Consider the following 23,501-nt stretch of genomic DNA (forward strand, 5'->3'; position numbering starts at 1 on the left):
ACTCTGCAGTTACACAGCGATCACCAAAAGTAACTATTACTGGCAGGAAGCCATCTACTGGAATATGGTTTTTCAAATAGCACACCAAGTGAAGTTTGGGTTCAGTAAGAGGCACATCTTTAAAGTAATGCAGATAGATGGAATCAGGTAGTATAGAAACTGCTGAGCCAGTGTCCAACATTAGCTGAATAGAGTGTGGTTTGCCTGAGGGTATGGCGGAAATGTTTACAGTGCAATTTATATGTTCTGGAATATGTGCAGTAGTGATTTTGTCCCCCCTCAGCACAGTAACATCTGGTATTGTAACTGCATGCAACTGTTGATTGAACTGGCTACTGCAACATACTTTAGCAAAATGCCCAATCTTTTTGCAATGATTGCACTGAGCTACTTTTGCCAGACATCCTGTGTAGCTTGCAAGGTGTTGTGCGGATCCACAGCGAAAACATGCTTTTACTGTATTTTGAATTTGCTGATTCGGTGGTTTTTCATTAGTTTTCCTCTTGCAATTGTGTGTCTGCAGTGTTAGTGAACTTTTCCACAAAGGAGTCACAGCCTGGACTGTGCCTCCTGTATCCATGCTCATTATTTTGGCTTCAGGTGTGGCTGACTCAATCTGAGTAGCAATGGTTATTGCTTTTTCTAGTGTAAATTGTGGTTCCAGAAGTAAGCGTTCTCTTACATAAAGCATGGTTGTTTTCTCAATGAGCTGGTCCCTAATCATCTCATCTGCCATATTTCCAGTCACAAGTTACAATCAGACTCCTCAGGGAAGCAATATACTGCATTATAGTTTCCCCTGGTTTCTGCTCACGGTGGTGAAATCTGTAGCGATTAGCTATTACATTCACTTTTGGCACAAAAAAATTCTTTAATGCAGTGAGTGCAGTCTCATATTTATTATCTGCAAGGGGAAAAGTGTAAAATATACTCTGCCCTTCTGCTCCGAGGCAGTTAGCAGAGCACGCTTTCTTACTTCAGAAATCTCTGTAGCACTGATTGCAAGCAGATAAGTCTCAAACATATGGATCCAGGTAGTAAAAGCAATTGGAGGCTCACCTGGGATTTGCAGAAAGGGTGCAAGTGGGTTCAGAGGCAGAAGATCCATCCTCGTCGCCAAAATGTTGCATCACCCAGGCAAGATACTAACAAGCTTCAACAGGACTTTATTTTCAAAGTGGAAACCTCTTTACCAAGCTGCTGCCGCACCCTCTGTAGCTCTCTCCCAGCCTCTCAACTCCTCCCCCCTCCTTCCTGTTTCCTGTCCTTTCAGACTCCCAACAATTTGTAATGAAAGAGGAGCTGGGGCTCAAGAAGAGAGGTGCCAGGGCTCAAGCAATGATTTGCTTTCATAACTGGTGCGGCAAGCCCAGAGATGCAGGGGCTATGGACGGCCAAACCTAGATGTGCTGGGGCTCAGCCCTGGCACAAATTAAGCCCTGGCCTTTCAGCGTTCCACGTGTGGGACACACGTGAAGACGAACACAAGGTTCAAACACCTTACATTTTAGAAGGTGGTGGCATAGAGCGAATTTTACATCACGCTAGCCAAGTGCATGGGGAGAACAGAAGAGAACAAACAAAGAATAAGACCAACTAACACCTACATATTTAAGGCTCAGATGACCTGAAACAAGCTGGTTGCCATGGAACTGCCATTTAACAGCAGCATATAATACGGATCTCACAGAATTCAGAGTGCTTCCTCTCCCCCCCTTCCCCCCCAACTTTTTAATGCTGGTGAAAGTGCCACACTGACAACAGTAGAAAATGAAATCTATTTATCCATAAAACAGGCACATCACCACAGACTAGCTTCCCCAATGCTGCCCTCCTAACGTACCTCAGTGTGATTAGCCATCTAAGGGCAGCTGAACAAACATACCCAATCCATCTTGCTGCCAAGAATACCATCCAGTATATTCGTCAATGCCAGTTGGCACAATTCCGGTCCAGTTGTTTGTTTGTTTCATTTTTGTTTTTTTAAAGGTTCATACCCTGCCACTAGGAACTGAACTAAGACCATCAGCTTTTTTCCCACAGGACCAAACAGCCATTATAAACTGACAAATTTCACCAGCCAGATTACAGCCAGCAGCCAACCCGCTGCATCATCCAGGGCCATTCAGTGCAGTATAATGAAAGGCATGGTTTGCAGTAAACCCCCACATCTCTCCAGCTTACAATGCTTATTCGCATGTGGGTTTGGGATTTTTTGGTTCCTAGAGAAAAATAATTTAAAATCTCTCACATTTGCACCAACCTTTCTGCTACTAAATAAATAAAACAAAACACCAAGAACAATTTAGACTGAGAGAGTCAATGGGAGCTGAGTGCCACACCGCTTAGGTCCCTTGGAAAATTCCAGCCTTAGAGCTGAGCAAAAAGCATAGCTACACTGCATCAATTAATTACATCATAATCATACATCAATTACATAATTAATTTAGGTCCACACCAAACTATGATTAGAACAGAGATGGATAAATGACAAGTGATCTAGAGAATAATGTCATTATTGGCCATGAAGGACTTTATCTGAGCAATACCGCTGAAAACAAATGAATGGATCGGGATTGTACTGATAAAAATCATAACATTTTTATGATACTCACTGAAAAACACAGCACACTTATATTATCTGCTCTATAAATTGATTTTTTCATGCTTCTCTTGTCAAGCCATTGAACAAACTGACAGCAGCCGTGTTAGTCTGTATCCGCAAAAAGAAAAGGAGTACTTGTAGCACCTTAGAGACTAACCAATTTATTTGAGCATAAGCTTTTGTGAGCTACAGCTCACTTCATCTGAGCTGTAGCTCAGGAAAGCTTATGCCCAAATAAATTGGTTAGTCTCTAAGGTGCTACAAGTACTCCTTTTCTTTGAACAAACTGAATAATTGCTTAAGGAACTATGATAGAGATGTAACCCATTTTTGTGATTTTTTCCCCCTCATATTAAAGTGTAGTGAGACTCAGGAAAGTAACTCTATCAAAAGAACATTGTGGTGTTCTGTTTCCTCACCATGATTTCAGGTATAACTGGTTCCATTTACAACTCTTAAGGTGAGTTCAGGAACCACTGGCACTGCAATTCAACCTGGGATCTGCAAGACCAGTTGTGTTCTGACTCAGACATAATCCCCAGCAACGCAGATCCTGCAATCAGAATGTACTGCGGCTGATGGGTTTTTTTAAAGATGCATGAGGCAGGGAGAAAAAATCCTGCTCGCTCCTCTGCGTATATATTGGTTCTGCAGAGTAAAGTGGAGCAAAACTTTGTATCGGTGAAGTCAGCAGATGTGACTCAAAGACACTCTGGACCTGATTCTCCACTGCTTTATATCTTGCATTGACATTTGCATCTTGCAAACTGGGCATAAAACACTGCTGTGGTGATTTGGTAGCAGTTTACATCCAATCTGCACAGTTGTAATGACAACACAAAAGACACAGAACAATGGAGAAAGACACCCTGAGTGTCTGAGTGCTATCTGTTGACTTCACTGATACAAACAAGTTCTATCCAACTTCTCGTCCACTGTAACCCCGAGGTCCTTTTCTGCAGAACTGCTGCTACATGGCTCTGGGAAGAAGGATAAAGGAGTTTGAGGTGCAAGTGGTGTTCTCATCCATCCTCCCCATGGAAGGAAAAGGCCTGGGTAGAGACCGTCGAATCGTGGAAGTCAACGAATGGCTATGCAGGTGGTGTCGGAGAGAAGGCTTTGAATTCTTTGACCATGGGATGGTGTTCCAAGAAGGAGTGCTAGGCAGAGACGGGCTCCACCTAACGAAGAGAGGGAAGAGCACCTTCGCAAGCAGGCTGGCTAACCTAGTGAGGAGGGCTTTAAACTAGGTTCACCGGGGGAAGGAGACCAAAGCCCTGAGGTAAGTGGGGAAGTGGGATACCGGGAGGAGGCACGAGCAGGAGCGCGTGAGAGGGGAGGGCTCCTGCCTCATACTGAGAAAGAGGGGCGACCAGCAGGTTACCTCAAGTGCCTATATACAAATGCACGAAGCCTGGGAAACAAGCAGGGAGAACTGGAAGTCCTGGCACAGTCAAGGAATTATGATGTGATTGGAATAACAGAGACTTGGTGGGATAACTCACATGACTGGAGTACTGTCATGGATGGATATAAGCTGTTCAGGAAGGACAGGAAGGGCAGAAAAGGTGTGGGAGTTGCACTCTATGTAAGGGAGCAGTATGACTGCTCAGAGCTCAAGTATGAAACTGCAAAAAAACCTGAGAGTCTCTGGATTAAGTTTAGAAGTATGAGCAACAAGGGTGATGTCGTGGTGGGATTCTACTATAGACCACCAGACCAGGGTAAATATGGCAGGCGACCAGCTTGGCTTAACAGTGAAATCCTTGCTGCTCTTAAATACAAAAAAGAAGCTTACAAGAAGTGGAAGATTGGACAAATGACCAGGGATGAGTATAAAAATATTGCTCGGGCTTGCAGGAGTGAAATCAGGAAGGCCAAATCACACCTGGAGTTGCAGCTAGCAAGAGATGTTAAGAGTAACAAGAAGGGTTTCTTCAGGTATGTTAGCAACAAGAAGAAAGTCAAGGAAAGTGTGGGCCCATTACTGAATGAGGGAGGCAACCTCGTGACAGAGGATGTGGAAAAAGCTAATGTACTCAATGCTTTTTTTGCCTCTGTCTTCACGAACAAGGTCAGCTCCCAGACTACTGCACTGGGCAGCACAGCATGGGGAGAAGGTGATCAGCCCTCTGTGGAGAAAGAAGCGGTTCGGGACTATTTAGAAAAGCTGGACGAGCACAAGTCCATGGGGCCGGATGCGTTGCATCCAAGAGTGCTAAAGGAGTTGGCGGATGTGATTGCAGAGCCATTGGCCATTATCTTTGAAAACTCATGGTGATCAGGGGCGGTCCCAGATGACTGGAAAAAGGCTAATGTAGTGCCCATCTTTAAAAATGGGAAGAAGGAGGATCCTGGGAACAACAGGCCAGTCAGCCTCACCTCAGTCCCTGGAAAAATCATGAAGCAGGTCCTCAAGGAATCAATTCTGAAGCTCTTAGAGGAGAGGAAAGTGATCAGGAACAGTCAGCATGGATTCACCAAGGGCAAGTCATGCCTGACTAATCTAATTGCCTTCTGTGACGAGATAACTGGCTCTGTGGATGAAGGGAAAGCAGCGGACGTGTTGTTCCTTGACTTTAGCAAAGCTTTTGACACGGTCTCCCACAGTATTCTTGCCAGCAAGTTAAAGAAGTATGCGCTGGATGAATGCACTATAAGGTGGATAGAAAGCTGGCTAGATTGTCGGGCTCAACGGGTAGTGATCAATGGCTCCATGTCTAGTTGGCAGCCGGTATCAAGTGGAGTGCCCCAGGGGTCGGTCCTGGGGCTGGTTTTGTTCAATATCTTCATAAATGATCTGGAGGATGGTGTGGATTGCACCCTCAGCAAGTTTGCAGATGACACTAAACTGGGAGGAGTGGTAGATACGCTGGAGGGTAGGGATAGGATACAGAGGGACCTAGACAAATTGGAGGATTGGGCCAAAAGAAATCTGATGAGGTTCAACAAGGATAAGTGCAGTGTCCTGCACTTAGGACGGAAGAACCCAATGCACCACTACAGACTAGGGACCAAATGGCTAGGCAGCAGTTCTGCGGAAAAGGACCTAGGGGTGACAGTGGACGAGAAGCTGGATATGAGTCAGCAGTGTGCCCTCGTTGCCAAGAAGGCCAATGGCATTTTGGGATGTATAAGTAGGGGCATTGCCAGCAGATAGAGGGACATGATCATTCCCCTCTATTCTACATTGGTGAGGCCTCATCTGGAGTACTGTGTCCAGTTTTGGGCCCCACACTACAAGAAGGATGTGGAAAAATTGGAAAGAGTCCAGCGGAGGGCAACAAAAATGATTAGGGGTCTGGAACACATGATTTATGAGGAGAGGCTGAGGGAACTGGGGATGTGTAGTCTTCAGAAGAGAAGAATGAGGGGGGATTTGATAGCTGCTTTCAACTACCTGAAAGGGGGTTCCAAAGAGGATGGCTCTAGACTGTTCTCAATGGTAGCAGATGACAGAACAAGGAGTAATGGTCTCAAGTTGCAGTGGGGGAGATTTAGGTTGGATATTAGGAAAAACTTTTTCACTATGAGGATGGTGAAACACTGGAATGCATTACCTAGGGAGGTGGTGGAATCTCCTTCCTTAGAAGTTTTTAAGGTCAGGCTTGACAAAGCCCTGGCTGGGATGATTTAGTCGGGGACCAGTCCTGCTTTGAGCAGGGGGTTGGACTAGATGACCTCTGAGGTCCCTTCCAACCCGGATATTCTATGATTCTGTGATTCTATGATACTCCTGTTCACGCTACTGAGCCGATACGTAATGAGCAGAACATATCTGGAATCAAAAATATAAACTGCTCCTTAAATGATATTTCTTCTAGTTATTCCCCTTGTCTTTCATGTTCTTGTTCTGCTATTTAGTATCATTTCCGGTAACAAAAATTAAGAAAATGTATCCCACAATCCCAAAGACTGACTTTCTTTGTCCTCAGGACAATCAAGTTTGGTGGATAGACAAGTCCTCCCACACTGCATCGCGAACAATGGGCTAGAGCAGTTTGGGAGGATGCTAGGAAGTTTGGGATATGGGTGATTGGACTCAGGCCTCATAATGCAGTCTAGATGCTGGAGCTCCAGGTTGGGACCAAGGGTTCAACAATTCCTAACCTGGGATTACAAATGAGTGTAGATGTGCAAGCCCTAGGTTAACAAACCCAGGGTTTGCAACTTGAGTTCTACTAACCCTAGGCTTACATTGCAGTGTAGACATACCCATAGGCCCAAACTGACCCCAAAGGAAGAACTCCACTCACAGCCCCCCAAACTGTGCAAACCCATGGAAAGTTGTGAATCCCGCTACCACACCCAGTTAAGTGATTCATGTGGAACAAAGAAAGGACCCAGAAAGCAATTATTCAATATACCAGAAGGGATGGCAAAAGAGGAAGAATCAGATGAAGAAAGAGGAGACTTCACCTCTCACCTACACTGGGGTCTCAAGTCATTTGAATGAACACCGGGCCACTTGTTGGTTCCTTTGTTCAAACTTACTCAACATTGTCATTCTCCCTCCTGTAATATTCTACACATTATGTGGGAAACTTGCCAGGTGCATGAGGCAGCACGAATGCTCAAAATGAAGTCATAAGAAAGAAACTGGAGAGGAACTGGCCCAGTCTAGATACTTACATGCCTCCTTTCACTATCTGTCTTTCTTATCTTGAGAACGTTGTGCCCATACACTACAGCTGCTTTGTAACTTGCATGCATGGTATACTCCACCAGACACCATATGAGTTAAAAGTCCCGGAAACACTACAAGAGTTACCACCAAAGAATAATGTCAGACATTAGAGATGGGAAAGAACTATTATATCATATTATCCACCTCCCCCTGAAGGATATAGCTTTCATATAGAGGATGCTTCACATATGGAACTGAGAATAAATGCTGCATATAGTTAACTTGATTTCCTATTCTTAGTCTAGCTGAAAAGGTTTTTCCCTTCAGCAGATGGAAAGATACAGTAATGCACCACAAAAACAGCATCATGAAGCCACTGCATATAGCAGAAGATGAACAGAAATTGGCTTGAGCTGCAAAATTTGAATCCAGAGGCAAATTTTAATCAATGTGTGGAGGTATTCACATGCTGAGTTTTGGTTTTGACCCATCATTAAAAACAACCAGCCGAATTCAGCTATGGTGTACATGGGCATGATTCCACTTGAATTTGACCCAGTATTCCCTTGAATTTGACATCACTACAGAAATATGAACTACGTAATAACACCACAACACATTTATGCAGCTTCTTTCATCCAAAGATCTCTGGGTATTTTCCAGCACTGATTAATGAAGCCACACATGTAAGGTCAGTATCACAGAATCCATTTAACACACATGTACATAGAAAGTTGTCTCAGTTCACACATGGCAAAATCAGGAACAGAACTCAAAAATCATACTTTCCATTGTTCTGCCATAACCACTGGACCCCATCAACAGCCACAAGAAGAGAAGAGTTGCTGTAGCATCACCCTATCCCCAAACTAGACATAGGCATGCGGGACTTGAGTCATAACATGAAACTTCAGGTGGTGTTTAGGTCCTCGGTGAAAAAAGGTTGAGAGCCACCAGGCCTAGCGTATGCATTCCACTGTCCACAGAAACTGTGCCTTATGGCAGAGTGGCAACTTCATCATCTGGGATTTTATCTGCACGCTTTGTTTTGTTTTTTAAATTTAGCATTCCTATAGTACCGCGGTTCTTAACCAGGAGTCCACAGCCCCTACGGTGGCTGTGAGCTGGTTTCAGGGCGCCACGGGGCCCCGAATCCTGGCACCCCCGCAAGGCTGAAACCGAGAACAGAGCCATGGGGCTGAAGCCGTGAGCCCCACTGCCCCATGGGGTTGAAACTGGGAGTGGAGCCGCGGGGAGCCCTGAGCCCCAGCACTCCCTCAGGGCTAAAGCCCCGAGCCCCAGCACTCGCCCTGTCTAAAGCCCTGAGCCCCAGTGCCCCCATGGGGTGAAAGCCCCAAGCTCCCATGCCCTGCCTGGAGACTTGAGCCTTCCTCACCCTGTGGCTGAAATCCCAGCCCGCCCAGTGGCTGAAGTCCAGAGCCCTGAGTGCACACACACACACACACACACACACACATACATATATACCTGGTGGCCGAAGATAGGAGCCCCAAGGCCTCCCACTGGTCCCTGGCGTTTTTTTAGTATGTTGGTGGGGGGGAGGGCCTCTACTAATGAATTAAGTTGCACAACACTCCTGTAAGGTAGGTCAGTATTATTATTCCCACTTCACAAACAAGGAGGGAAAAGCAGAGAGGCATTAAGGGCCAGATTTACAGTGGTATTTAGGCACCTAAAGACACAGATAGGCATCTAGTAGGACTTACAAAAAACAACTAAGCAGGTTAGGTACTGATCTCCCATTGACTTTTGTACATCGGCAACCTAGGACATAGATGGGACTACAACCCAGACCTCTCAGTACTGTGCTTTAACCAATAGACCATCCTCGGTCTTTTGACTTTCCCCTATTGCAGATAATGCCACACGACTATGCTTACCTGTCATATTAATATATTTTCAGTTTTATTTCTGTTTATGATCTCTATTAATATGTGTCAGGGTTGCACCTGCTTGCTTGTCTGAGTAAGAATTATCTGAGCTGTCAGTAAAGAATATTAAAGTTGCTTGATTTTTTTTTTAAATGGGAAGTGACAGGACCAATTATAACAGTTGATTCAATGTCCTGGATTGTGAAGCTCTCTAAAGCCTTTTATCTAGCTCTATCTTTTAATAGGCTAGGATTTATGTCTATAACATCTCTCTGAACAACATGGTCTCACGGCTTCTGCTAAAAGTACACTGCATTATCCAATGCAAATGTCAATTCTGCATTAGAAATACAAATATAACAATCCAAGTCTGATGTACTTTTGTTGGCCAGCTTCTGTTCTCGGTTACTTCAGTGTCAATCTGGAGCAACTACAGAAAACTGGAACAGCTGAAATCAATAAAATTACTCAAGATTTACATTGGTGTAAATGACAGCAGACAACTCTCTTTTTCCCTTCTACATCTCCTACTTAAAGTGATGCACGAAGAGTTTTCTATATATCTAGGTTCTTACATGGCCCTTATCACTCTAGTATCTGAGCACCTTGAACCTGTTTACCTTTGAGAAGTTTTCTGTTGAAACTTCAGCTCATTCCCGACTTCTTTTCTACATGTGAGCTGATTCTTACCTGGTAAAAAGCACAAGCGCTCCCCAAGTCAGTAAGGTGGGACATTAGCTTGGAAAAGAGACGACTATGGGAGCACATTATAGAGGTCTATAAAAGCATGAATGGTGTAGGGGAAGTGAATAAGGAAGCGTTAATTAACCCTTCATGTAACACAAGAACCAGGGGTCACCCAATGAAATTAATAGGCAGCAGGTTCAAAATAAGCACAAGAAAGTAACTTCTTCACATAACTCAGAATCAACCTTGGAACTCATTGCCAGGGGATGTTGTGGAGACCAAACTATAACTGGGTTCAAAAAAGAATTAGATAAGTTCATGGAGGATAGGTCTACCAATGGCTATCACCAAGATGGTCAGGGATGCAACCCCATACTCTGGATGTCCCTAAGCCTCTGACTTCCAGATGCTAGGACTGGATGACAAGGGATGGATCACTTGGTAATTGCCCTGTTCTGTTCATTCCTTTTGAAGCATCTGGCCTTGACCACTGTTGGAAGACAGGATACTGGCTTAGATGGACTGTTGGTCTGACCCGTATGGCCATTCTTATGTTCTTATTAGGTTTTCTCTCACCCTTTCAAACCTGTTATTTCCTTTATTATAATTTCTAGCCCAAGTAAACACAGATAAAAAAAAAAGAAACCTATTAGGGTGGGCCAAGGGGGTATAAATAGAAGTATAGGATTGAAATTAAATAAAAAGAATATTTACACTGATATCAGGACAAAATTCCTAATGGCAAGAGCAATTAGACAATGGAATAGTCTCCAGGGAAATGGTGGGGAAAAGACTAGATTGAGCAAAGCCCAGGAGGATGGAATTCTGTTGCGAATGATCCTGCACTGTCCATGTAGATAGACTAACTATTCTACTCCCTCTTTTCTTTCTATGATTCATCAATTCCACTTTATCTTTAAGCAGCTGGGTAATAAGAGTAAAAATAAAGTAGTGGCAATAGTGCATAGCTAGTCCTTTATATGTTCAAAGTCTTTTACGAGTGTTAACTAATTAAAATTAATTAGATATACAGTCCCAGGTGGAAAGTTATATAAATATGTCTAGAAGAAGCTGGTGCTGACCCACCACCCACCTTCAAGAGACAGCACAGTCCAGTTTATAGGGGCACTGAACTAGGATTCAGGAAACCTGGGTTCTAGCCCTGATTTTGCTACTAAGATCTTGTGTGACCTTTGACTAACTCTGTTTCCCACCCTTTGTGTTACCTATAGACTGCAAACTCTTCTACATAGGGATTTTCTCTTACTATGTAATGTATAGACTACTATGTGACTAGTACAATGGAGCCCTGACCTGTGTTGAGGACTATTAATGAGTTCAAGGCCAGAAGGGACCACCAGATCACCACGTCTGACCTCCTGTACATCACAGGCCACCAACAGCACCCAGCTCCCACAAACTAAACCCAACAACCAAAATTAGACCAAAGTATTACAGTTCACAGCTATATAAAGGTACTATAATACAAATAATAATTAGAGTGATGTTATCTTTACATTCCCCTCATCAGGGCCAAGACCCAAACATATACAATATGTTCAGTATTTGCTAGTCTCCCAAATCAAAAACAAACAAACAAAAAAAACCCAAGATCATTCTCAAATGTGGGTTGGTCACTGTGTTGTAGCATTTTGAACTACCAACGCTCCACCCTTTTCTGAGAACTCTTACATATCAAGCATCATAAATGTAAGCATATTTCTGGGTAGTAGAATAACATAGTTGGGCAGGCATTTTTAATGGGGTATTCTGTTAAACCATAGGGATATAACCATGTTTCTATAATATTCTAACACTTGAATAATGATACCTTGCACTAACAGAACAACCTTCATTTGAAGATCTTAGAAGGATGTGCAAGTCTGAATTCATTTTCACAACACTGCTGAAAAATATATTAGGGTCTGATGCTGCCCTCATAGAAACCTATGCCATAACTGCCATTGACTTCCGTGGTGCAAGCTCAAGCATTACAAACAGAGAAACCAAACTAACAGAGTTTAATAAAGACCAAGATGTGTAGATCCAGGTACCAAAACTCACAAACGATTTTCTCCAGAGGTACAGAGCACCCATAACTCCTATTAACGTTGGCTTGGATTTGTGAGTCCTCTGCATCTCTGATGATCATGCCACTGCTTCAGGTGCCCTCAGGTTTTGAGAGAGAGCAAGAGAACAGGGCAGGAATGGAACCCATAGAATATTAAAGGAGAGAGCAGGTTAACTGTCAATTCCAAGAGCCTCTGTTCAGGGCTCCTAATTACATTGCTACTGATGTTAACTCTCCGTGTTCATTTGCATTGTTAAAAAGAGTCTTTTCTTTTGTTCCTCCTGGAAAGTGTAATTAGACTGCAACTATATTGTTTAAATTGGAAATTTATGTGAAAATTAAAAGGGATTCCTTATGAGAACTTGATTTTTTTAATCCAAAATCACCTCTCCACATGCACTCTGCCTCCAACCTCTGAAAAAAAAAGGGGGGGGGAATGGTATTTTAGTTCTTCTCCCTGGTTACCTAGGCTGTTTGTCCAAAGTAACCGTTCTTTCTAAATGTGATATCTGATACTACCAAGGAAAAGAGCAAGAGAAATCATTGATCTATTGCAATAGGAATGCCGAAGCTCTGGTCTCAGATGTTTTACAGTCAAATCAAATCCAAGAGTCTCATTATCTCAACAGATTTTTCTCAGCACAGCTAGTGTTAAAAAAAAAATGTCGCTTTTCAATTCAGCCAAGAAATTTGAACAACAAAAATACATATTAGTTTAATTTAACCTATGCAAGTTGTTTGGTGATTAAATCTGGCATAAAACTCAATACAAAGATTTCAATGTGAAAACACCAGAAAAGGGCCTTGGAAAGTTCATTGCAAAATCGGTGTTTTTATACTTTCCTTTTTTAAAAAAGAAAAAAAAAAGAGTGATTGACACATCTACAGAAAACTATAGGAACTGCTAAGCCAGACAACACACATCAGTAGTTAGATTAGCTAGATTTATGAGTCAGAATGATTTTTGAAAATGATGACAACAGAAATATTTTGATAGCTAGGCTATTTGATTTGTCATTAAGTAATATATTTGCAGCTACGTACATTATTATTATTATTGTTATTATTTATACTGCACTACTGATGTTCAAATCTATTTACAGACTGAAAAAGTGCCAGATCTCTGCCCCGAGGAACTCTTTCATTCCTCATCTGATTCATTAATCTGCTTCCTAATAATATCTTTTCAGTTCAACCTTGTTTTCATACTACTGGAAATGACTGGAAAATTAAGTCCTATTAAATAATCATGAGTGTAAACTGTGACTCACCAGTTAAGTGAATGCCATTACTGGCAATAAATTGAGAACCTTATTATAAGCTTTCATTATTATCATACAAACCAAAACAGTGCAACTTTATTTGGTATAAACTCATAGAATCATAGAATATCAGGGTTGGAAGGGACCTCAGGAGGTCATCTAGTCCAACCCCCTGCTCAAAGCAGGACCAATCCCCAATTTTTACCCCATATCCCGAAGTGGCCCCTTGGAGGATTGAACTCACAACCCTGGGTTTAGCAGGCCAATGCTCAAACCACTTGATGCTTTACAGATGTAAATTAAAAATAATTCAAAACCATATTCGGCATGTAGCAACATGTAAATACACCGTGTAGGGAATAAAAGTATTTGAGGTGAGTAGCAGAGGGAGAAAAGAATTTTTTTTCCAGCTGATATTTGAAAAGAGGTGGATGGTGAAGGAGGCAGGCAGGCTGCTCCAGGTGGCAAGAGATGTAGAGAAGAAGGATTTCACACCAGCAGCAATGAGATGGAGAGAGGAAGGATGGTCTTGTGGTTAAGGCACTAATGCAGGACTTGGGAAACCCAGGTTGAGCTCTATGCTCTACCACAGATTTCCTGTATAACCTTAGCCAAGTTAGGGCTTATCTACACTGAAAATGCTGCAGCTGTACCGTTGCACCGTTGTAGCGCATCAGGGAAGATACTACCTATTCCAACCGGAGCGGTTTTCCCATCAGCGCAGGTACTCCACCTCCCCGCGAGGCAATAGCTAGGTCAACGGAATTCTCCCGTCAACCTAGTCCTGTCTACACCAGGGGTTGGGACTTTTCATACCCCTGAGCAATGTAGTTATACCAACCTCATTTCCTAGTATAGACCAGGCCTTTGTGTCTCTGGGACTGTTGCTGCACACCTCATGTAGCCATTTATACCTGTGCGGAACACTACTGAAGAATGGCAGTATTTTATACTCACTTTGTTCTGGTGTACCAGGTGCCATGCTATGGTGAATTGCCGATCGATGAATTATTATTAATGATTTGCATTACAGTAGCACCCAGGAGCCCCACTCATGGCCCCGGAGCCTGTTGTGCTAGGCGCTGTACAAGCACAGAACAAAAAAGCCCCAAAGTGCTTACTATTAATCCATACGAATGCTGCATTGCTGCTCTAACCATCTCCTCCCCACCCCCACCCCCACTGTTTAGTGGGAATGACAGTACTTCTCTATGTCCCAGGGAAGTTGGGAGGATAAATACATGAATGGTTGAGAGGCGCTCAACGACTGCAGTGATGGAGGATATGGAAAGACAAACTGTGGAAAAAGAAAGGAGGGTGGTGCTAGATGAGGGGGAAGGCGCTGAGAGGGAAGTCGTGGAAGCTAACATTTGTAAAGTAAACTGGCGCATGCCAGGGAACCGGTATTGTATGTGAACTGGCTACCCCCAACAATCTGCCTTTTTGCAGTTCTTTGATTAAACAATATTTTCAGACCTGCCCTGGATGTTTAGGAGGCTTAAGGCAACCTGACCTCTGTGGTACCTGGGCAGTAGTTTTGCTTGGTTTAGTGGACCAGTGACCACTTCAAAATCTGGTATCTGATGAAGCATCGTGGCTAGAAAGTAATGCTATAAATCACTTCAGCGCTGGAAAGAATTCCCTCTTTCAGCCAATGGACAGCAGTTTTTTTCCTCTAGCCTTGTTGATTCACTAGTTATCAGACTTTAATTCTGATTACCATCTTGCCTTTTTTCCCCCTCCCATTTCAATGCCCTATTACCATTAATATTAGACCTAATGTTCTATACTATCTATGAGCCTAAAATCCACTTTGCAACTTGTAGAAACCCATCATTTCTAACTCTAGTAAATGCTGGTTTCTAAAGTCAGGCTGCAAGATAGCAATCAGAATGACCTGATTTTAAAAACATGAGTATCACCGTAAAAGTATTAGGAAGAATAAGTTATTGATCCTGGATCAATAAAACTGTATCCATTAAAACTTCTCAGCAGTTTCACAACATGTAAAGAAATGTTAGTATTTGTACCTCAGCTTTGAGTCCTCCACCCAGAGAAGTTGTTGTATGTTCCATGCTGTTGTGACATCACAACCAACTCTTGTATCCAGGTGCTCCAATGGCAATGATCCATAGAGTTTAAGGCCAGAAGAGACCATTAAATCATCTAGTCTGACCTGTGGTATAACACAGGCCACAGAATTCCATCCAGTTATTCCTGTATTGAGCCCAATAACTTGGGTTTGACTAAAAGCATGTGTTACAGAAGACATATTACACAGTCTTGATTTAAAGACTTCAAGAGATGGAGAGCCCACCACTTCCCGTCAAAGCTTGTTCCAATGGTTAATCACCATCAGTGTTTAAAAATAAAAAGGAGGGGGGAGCTTATTTCCCATTTGAATTTGCCTGGCTTTAACTTCCAGCCATTGGTGCTTATTATGCTTTTCTCTGTTAGATTCAACAACCCTGCAGCACACTGTATTTTATCCATGTGAAGGTATGATACCTTGGTACCCATGTATGTCCTCTTAACACAATTAAGCAGAGAGAATATCAAACTGAGAAAAACAGATGATAAAACCCAGTATTTTCTCCATTTAACTCCACTCGACAGTCATAACATGTGAACGGGGACTGCTTGTGATGTCAGCAGCAGAATGGAACTCTGTCAGTGAGCATGCCTGTTGTGTAGTGCCCCCTGCTGGCCAACATGGCTGTGCAGCATCCTGCCTCAATTTACCTTTCACAGGTTCCCAGGAATAATCCAAAGAGGTGTATGTCCAATAACAAACACCCTTTATTTGGGACTGGTTTATTAACATCAAATAAACCTAAAGTCAAACCCAGAGCAAACTCTCTCCCGCCTCTGCTGCCCCAGTCTCCTCCTGGGCACATCCCTCCTCCCAGAGGTCTCTCTGCCTACAACTGCAATCCTCTCTACCAGGCACAATTTCCCAGGCTCCGCTCAGTCTCTCCCCTTAGCTCACCTGGGCACATCCATTCCCAGGCCTGTAGTCTCATCCCTTTGTAGCCAGGGGGTTGCAGTGCTTCTGGACTCTGAGCCACTAACTCTTTTCCCAAACTGCTTCCTTAAGGAACCCTTTCAGCAGCAGCTACAGCAACAACTCTCACTCTCCACCACCACCCCACACACAGCATTGATTGAGACACAGCATACGTGACATTGTGCATGTGTGCAAGAAAAGCCTTTAGTCTGTGTGTGAGAGACAGAGAAGGAGTGTGAGAGGAGAGTGCTTATGGGACAGTCTTTGAGTGAATGTGTGACAGAGTGCGAATGAGTGTGTGGGAGGGGAGTGAAAAGTAATGTCACAGTGAGTGTCTGAATACGAAAGGAAGAGTGAGGACACAGGACTTGTACAGATAGGCCCTCAGACAGTGCCACCTCTAGGTTCCTTCTACACTGCACTTTACAACCAGGTTGGGACCCAGTTACAGTTCACTTGTGGCCATGCACAACAACGGTTGTCTGTGCAAATAGGGCCATATCTCTTTAATACCAAATTAAGGGAATCGCATTCCACCCCACCTTTTCAGAACAAGAGGAACAGCCCCATAACATAGATATAATAGAGTTTGCTCCCTTCTAAACATGCAAAATGATGGCCCCAACAGAGCTATAACTGTAATGTAAACAGAGCCTAAATTCTACAATGATAGATGCTTTAGAAATGCAGGATGATTAGATCAAACAGACCAGCTGACCAACCTAAGGCTTTCTCCCCTTCCCAACCTCTGTTCATTCCCTCTGGGGCACTGGGCATTGGCAACTGTCGGAAGACAGGATACTGGGCTATACGGACCTTCGGTCTGACCCAGTATGGCCACTCTTATGTTCTTAACCTAATGCATAGATAGCATTCTGCATCTCATGATCTCTTGGAATGTCACATTATCAGCTTTAAAAATGACACTGACCTGGCTTTAAAATTTCAGGGGGTTACAGAGAGAATGGTATTTAAATGATTATCTATTTTCTTAACAGGTTCCATTGCTATTGTGAAACTTTACATCTCCCAGTGGCAAGTCGAGGCAGTTTTCCACCTGTCCATGTAGGTGAATTGATTGTCTAGAGCTACAACAGGTGAATTTGATGAACTTTGTAAAGATAAACAGTGGGACAGCTCCTCAGCTAGTGTAAATTGATGTAACTGTACTGACTTTAATGCAGCCATGACGATGTCCATCAGCTGCGGAACTGGGCCAGTATTTATCACTATGTTTTTGTTTGGTTTTAGGGGAAATATATTTCCTTCTGCATTGACCTTCCTCTTTAACTGGACTTTTAGTTATTTGTCCCAACACAATATTCAGGAGTGAACACATGCAACTTCAAAAATGAGGATAAAGGGAGCAACAAAGGCACTACCAAACTTACCTACATAGAGTCTGGTTCACCACCATCTTATTCTATTTTTACACCACTGGATGGGGTGAAACTGGAGTAACACATGGATAAATCAGGACCATAATTTCCAGTGCAAAGTGATGTCAATACAAAACAAAAGAACCCAATTCCTGAAGTCAATGGGAATTTTGCCTGAGTAAGGACCACAGGACTGGGCTCCAAGAGATATTTTTCAAAAGTATTCTCTCACTCTTGCTTTCCTTCCTTCCCATGTCTTCATCTTCTCACTTCTCCTTTTTGAGCATTTCCGCTTTGGTATTTCTTTTCTGCCCTCTTCATCTCCATTTCTGTCTCCTTCCCCTTTTTTCTTCTCTGTTTACATCTCTCTCTCACACACCTCACTTTTTTATCTCTGTCTCTTTATGTCTGTCTCTCTTATGTCCTTTCCTGGTTGCCTCTTTTTCATACTTTCAGGGTTGCCAAGGAGCAGAGATTTACTGGGATTTTGCTGTTGAATAGAAGCTTTTCCCCTGTAGTCCAAGCCCTAGTGTGAAATTGACCAGGGCTATGTTTATGACCCTAGTCAATTTCATGCTGCTACCAGCACCTGGGGAAGTATGATCTAAGCCAGTTTCATACTACAGCCAACTCCTTAAGAAAACACCACTGCACAAGAGCATTCACTGAAGGCAAATGACCAAGACTTCAGCATTCTAACAGGAGGCAGTTCCCTATGTGTCCCTGCTACTGTATTATATCTGAAAAACAGTTTTTCTTTCACTTTCTGTCCTGATTTGGGGGTTCTGTGCTTTCCTTACCACAGCTGATTTCATCACAGCCACCTAGAGAGATGCTGAGAACACAGAAAAAGGGCTGCTCTTGTGTTATAGGTGCTTTTAGCCCTTTGACATTTTTAGATAAAAGGTGAAAGAGAAGTACAAAATATATGCACCTTCATCTAGGACCTTTCATCTGAGGGCTGCAAAGTTTTTCAGCTCTGAGGCAGATAAGTATTATTCTACACATTTTACAGATGGGGAAACTGAGTCAAGAAAATTAAGGTCCCATCTACACTATGAAAATCTATTATATTGTGGGATTGGCTTACATATGTCATTTCCAACGTGGTTCAGCATTATATTGTAGAAGGGACCAAACCAGACTTCAGCTTTGTTTGTAAATCATGTTATAAAGAACTCGATCACTTGACCCTCATAGCCTGAGATAACTCCCGATTAAAACACTGAGAGCCTGTCCACAGACTTTAATGGGAGGGCCTTTGGGGCCTTGGACCCAGACCCTCAAAGTTATTTACGTTCCAACCTTCCACTGATTTTAATGGAAATTAGGAGCCTTGCCTAAATACCTTTGAGGATCTGGGCTTTGTGAGTTGCACAGCAAATGGCCTAATTTGTCAGAAGATATGAGCATGACAAGTCCCATTTAAGTCAATGAAATTGGCAGGTGCTCGGCACCTTTGAAGATCTGTGGCAGAAACAAAATTAGAACTCAGATTTCCTGACTAATATGCCTGCACACTGCTACTAGGGCATGCTCTCTCCGGGAGTGGTAAAGGAACTGATTCACATATATTGGGTTTTAAATGTAAAAATATTTATAATTGTCATAATAGGGCCAGTCCTACTTTACTTATGCCAGCTCCCTTTGACTTTGATCTGGCTTCCATAATATGTTAATTATTTCTAATTTAATTTGCCTTTTTTTGTGTGCAAAACTTTGCAGTTTGACTATTAAACTAAGTCACATCTAAAAACTTTGTTGCTTACAACTGTAGTTAAATAGAGTCCTATAACCAGAGCTTGCAAATTGTGCCATTAACAAATAATCTTTAAGGGCACAAACTACTCAGTGGCTACATTTAATGAATTTCAATGGCAACAGTCACACCAGTATATTTGAACCATTGGATAAAATGCACATAGCCACCTTGGGGCTCTAACGTGCTTCCACTGATTTCAATGGAGACAGGATCGATCAGTCCCCAGACGTAGGCAGTCTTCGGTGGCACAACTCAAACAATGTGGAGAACTTCACAGACAATCTTCTGTGGTGACAGAGGTTTATAATTAGGCTTGGAAGGATTCAATTTTTAATAAGTAGATGTCAGTAAATGTTGATTTCATCATACACACAAACCTACAAAAATATTTCCATTGATAATCGAAATTTACAAACAGGCAAAGACAATGTATTAGAATTTGATTTAAATTTACTTCGTACACTTTGACATGTCATGTTGACAATTTGTGTTTTAATGGTTATAAAACTTTAATTTTTTAATCTCAGCATTAAATTACAATTATCTGTCACTCCTATTGTCTGACCCTCCCATAATTTCCTACAACTATGAAAATTTAATTAGATGAAAATAAAAAATGCTTTAAAATAAATATTGATATTATCCATCAAAAAAAATTAAAATTGAATTATGCCAAGCCTATTTATAGTGAAAACCAGAGGGAACAGACTTGCAGCTTTAATTAATCTCTTCATGTTATGATTTTACTTTTTCCAACACCCTTTGGTGCAGGCAAAGAATTACATACCTATGATGACAAGTAAGGACATGTTTCTTATTACACCAAATGTTGTCAGTACAAGAACTAGACAAAGAGAATGAGAATAAACTAAAATAATAACATTTAGCACTTATACTGCATTTTGCATCTTGAAAGAGCTGTAAAACATTAGTTTGATTAACTAAACTATGCATTGTACTAAATATTACAATGTCTACTTATTATAATCCAGATGCATGACCTAGTTCAACATTAAATGTCTAGTCTGATCCTTACTCACAGTTTGTTCACAAGGAAACAAACCAGTGAGTTGGTGAACCAAAAATATACTAATGTTTACAGAGAGCCCTCCCTTGGAAGCAGAAAGAAATTGAAATACTATGTTAGACTGTATTTTGTAAGTGGCATATACAGTGCTCAGTATGTAAAGTACAACTTAGAATTAATATCACTTATAGTCATCCTAAAGTTGCGTGTAAAGCTTCTCAAAATACAGCTGCCAGGGACACGCAGAACGTGACCAAGCCAGATGCTCTAGAAGCCTACAGTCAACAAATACAAGCAGTCCATATGCTAACCTCTCCTAGAACTCACAGCCATCCACATTCATAATGTCTTTTAAACAAACTTTTTTAAAACAAATACACATGCCTCCTTGCTGAAGTGAAAAGTATTTTACTACATCCTGTTCCCTTTTTTTTAACCATCTGTACACTTTATTCTGAACCTTCAAAAAGTCTAACATTTTACTAATCTTTATGAACAGACACCAAATAAAACAAAACAGTGAAAGAAGCAACAGTTAAACTATGGTAATGTACCAGATGAAACACATCCAACCCACTCTTATTATTTCTGATATTTTTTCTACGAAGAGACTGCCATCAGCTTTAGCAGAAAGCATGGAAGTCAGACTCATTGTCCCATCAAGATAGCACTCTCTCTCTCTTTCTCAGCCTATGTATATTTTAAATTACACTTCTATTAATATTTTTGATAAAAACAAACATACTAGTCTGAATACTGAGGTTAGTGACCAGGGAGTCAGTTGGGGGGGGGGGTCAATATTAGATATACACCCATTTTCTCTGCATACAAATATATTGTTATTTCTATTACCGATTCAACGTCGTTCCACACACAATGGGGAAAAAAAAGAGTGAGATACAGTATTTTATAAGCAGGGCTGTCTTTTGGATGCTTTCGTGCCCACCAAAGTGCTGGATAGAATAGCGCACACACGCACATGCACTCACGGTAACACAAACCAAACACACTCACGCACTTACTAAAACACATATAGCCACCAATATATGCATACATAGTCTTATATACAAACTAATACCTATCAAGACATACACCAGCACACACACACTAATTCTAACACATTTTCAAACATATATGAAACACCACACACACGAAAATGACACAATCCCAAATCAGCAAGCCTTCAGATGCATACAAACACACCCATACATCCCCAATCCACACAAACACAAACCTTCTCAAACACACATTCATGAGACAAACACAAACCCACGCACTCAAATGCCTACAAACACACCACCATACACAGCGCCCACCTCCTCGACACACACAAAGACACACTCACGAGACAGAAACAAGACACGCCAACACCCATGCATCCCAGACACACACACACCGACACACACGCAGCAAGAGACACGCTTTGGCTCGTCCACACAATCGCACCCCACCAAACACACCCTCGGGTGCAAGCTGGCACACGGGCACCAGGGACACACAGTCTCAGACAAATACACACACACACCCCCCATCTGCGTCTAACTCACACACGCAAGCCTGATGGGGATGGATGGGCAGCAGCCAGCCCGCCCGGCCCCGCCAGCTGAGCGGGACGGTGGGTCCGGCTCCCACCCTCCCCCAGCAGCAGGAGGCAACCCGGCCGCGCCGGCACTCACGTTCCCAGGGTCTCCTTGAACTCGAAGATCTTCTTGATGTCCTCGGCTTGCTTCTTCCAGGAGGCGCTGCCCTCCCCGTTCTCCCGGGCCATGGCAGCGGCGGCGCAGCTCTCCCGCCCGGGCAGGAGCCGGGGATGCGGAGCCCAGCGCGGGCGGGCGGGCGGCGGCACGGGCAGCTTTTGCTTTCTCTTGCGCTGCCGCTTCCTCTTCCCACCCGCTCTCCGCGCTGCCGCTCAGGCTTCCTGCTCGCGGCGGCGGCGGCTGGGGTTTCCGCCTGGCTCCAGCAGCAGACCCAGCTTCCCTCCTCCGCTCCCGCGCCTGGCTTCTTCCTTCCCTTCTCTCTGCCTCCCCCCCCCCCCCGCTCTTATTTCTTCCTCCTCTCTTTCTTCCCCCCTCCCTTTCCCGGTGCCCTCCCTCTCTTCCCCTCTCCCTTCCCGCTTGTCCCTGTCCTTGCCTCTCTTCCCGGCTCTCCTTCCCCCTCTCTCACCGAGGGGGGCTGCCGCCTGCCGGGGGGATTTCCTTGTCGGGTTTTATTCCCCCCCCCCCCCCGCCGGGGTTTCCAGCCGAACTCAGCTGCAGGGAGCAGAGCGCGCTTGGACGCCGCTGCTCGAGTTACTTTTGCTGCCCCCCCCCCCCCCCGCAGCAAAGTGCAGAGTCGTTTTCTCTCTCCGAGACTGCGCCCGCCCGGGTTAGTTTTCTTGCAGGAGACTAAAGAGGGGAGGGAGGGGGGGGGGAGGGTTTAGTGCGCGCCAAGCGAGCCGAGCTAGTGCGCGAGAGCCACGGAGCGCGCCCGGGTCCCCCGCCGGGCCCCCCCTCCCCACCCTTGTCTGAGGCTGCCCCCGCCGCTGCTGGCACCGGCACCGTGGCTGTGGTGGCTGGTTGTTATGGCAATGGGAGGCGGAGGGGGAAACAGCCCCCCCACACACACTGTCCCACCGCGCCCCCCCCCCCCAGACTCTCCCGCTGCCGCGCCGCCTGTCAGTGCCCCTCCTGACTGACTGACTGACTGACTGGCGATAATTCGCATTGCACCAAAACACGCGCACGTCAACCCCCCCCGCCCCCAGTCCCGGGCCCCGGTCCACACAGAGCCCCCGCCAGCCCGGAGCGGCGGGGGCCGCCTCCCTCTGTCCGCACGGCCGCCCTGCAGGGGAGAGCCGCCCGCCTAGCTCTGCCCCCCCGCCCCGCGGCGGCTGGCGGGCGCAGGGGTGAGTGCAGCAAGGGCAGGGATGCGACAGGGACGCTGCAGAGGGCCGGCGAAGCGGGCCTGGGAGGGGTGGTGAGCGGGGGCGGGCGGGGGGTCCAGCGCTGGATTTGACTGAACGTGCCAGGAGTTTTCCGCCGCCCGCTGCAGGCTGTGCTGGAGCTGCCCGAGCCCCGCGCCCACACCCCACTTTTCTGAGTGGCCCAAGGCAGCTCCAAGGCCTCTTTGCTAAGGGACTGTCAAACAAGGGGGCCAGATGGACACCTGTCCACTGGAAACTGGGCGGCTATCGGTCTTTGCAT

General features: G+C 44.2%; 1 protein-coding gene across 2 annotated transcripts in view; it reads right to left on the bottom strand.

Annotated features, from left to right (window-relative positions):
* Positions 1 to 22,329, bottom strand: part of CAMK1D (calcium/calmodulin dependent protein kinase ID) — a 378,222-nt gene extending 355,893 nt beyond the window's left edge. For both annotated transcript variants that reach the window (XM_073328749.2, XM_073328750.2), the window contains exon 1: positions 21,996 to 22,329. In XM_073328749.2, coding sequence (XP_073184850.1) covers positions 21,996 to 22,087 — 92 coding nt within the window. In that variant the 5' untranslated portion in view covers positions 22,088 to 22,329. The remainder of the gene's footprint in view (positions 1 to 21,995) is intronic.
* Positions 22,330 to 23,501: the final 1,172 nt, after the last annotated feature.

This window comes from Lepidochelys kempii, chromosome 1 (assembly GCF_965140285.1).
Source record: "Lepidochelys kempii isolate rLepKem1 chromosome 1, rLepKem1.hap1, whole genome shotgun sequence".
In the NCBI taxonomy this organism is placed as follows: Eukaryota; Metazoa; Chordata; order Testudines; family Cheloniidae; genus Lepidochelys; species Lepidochelys kempii.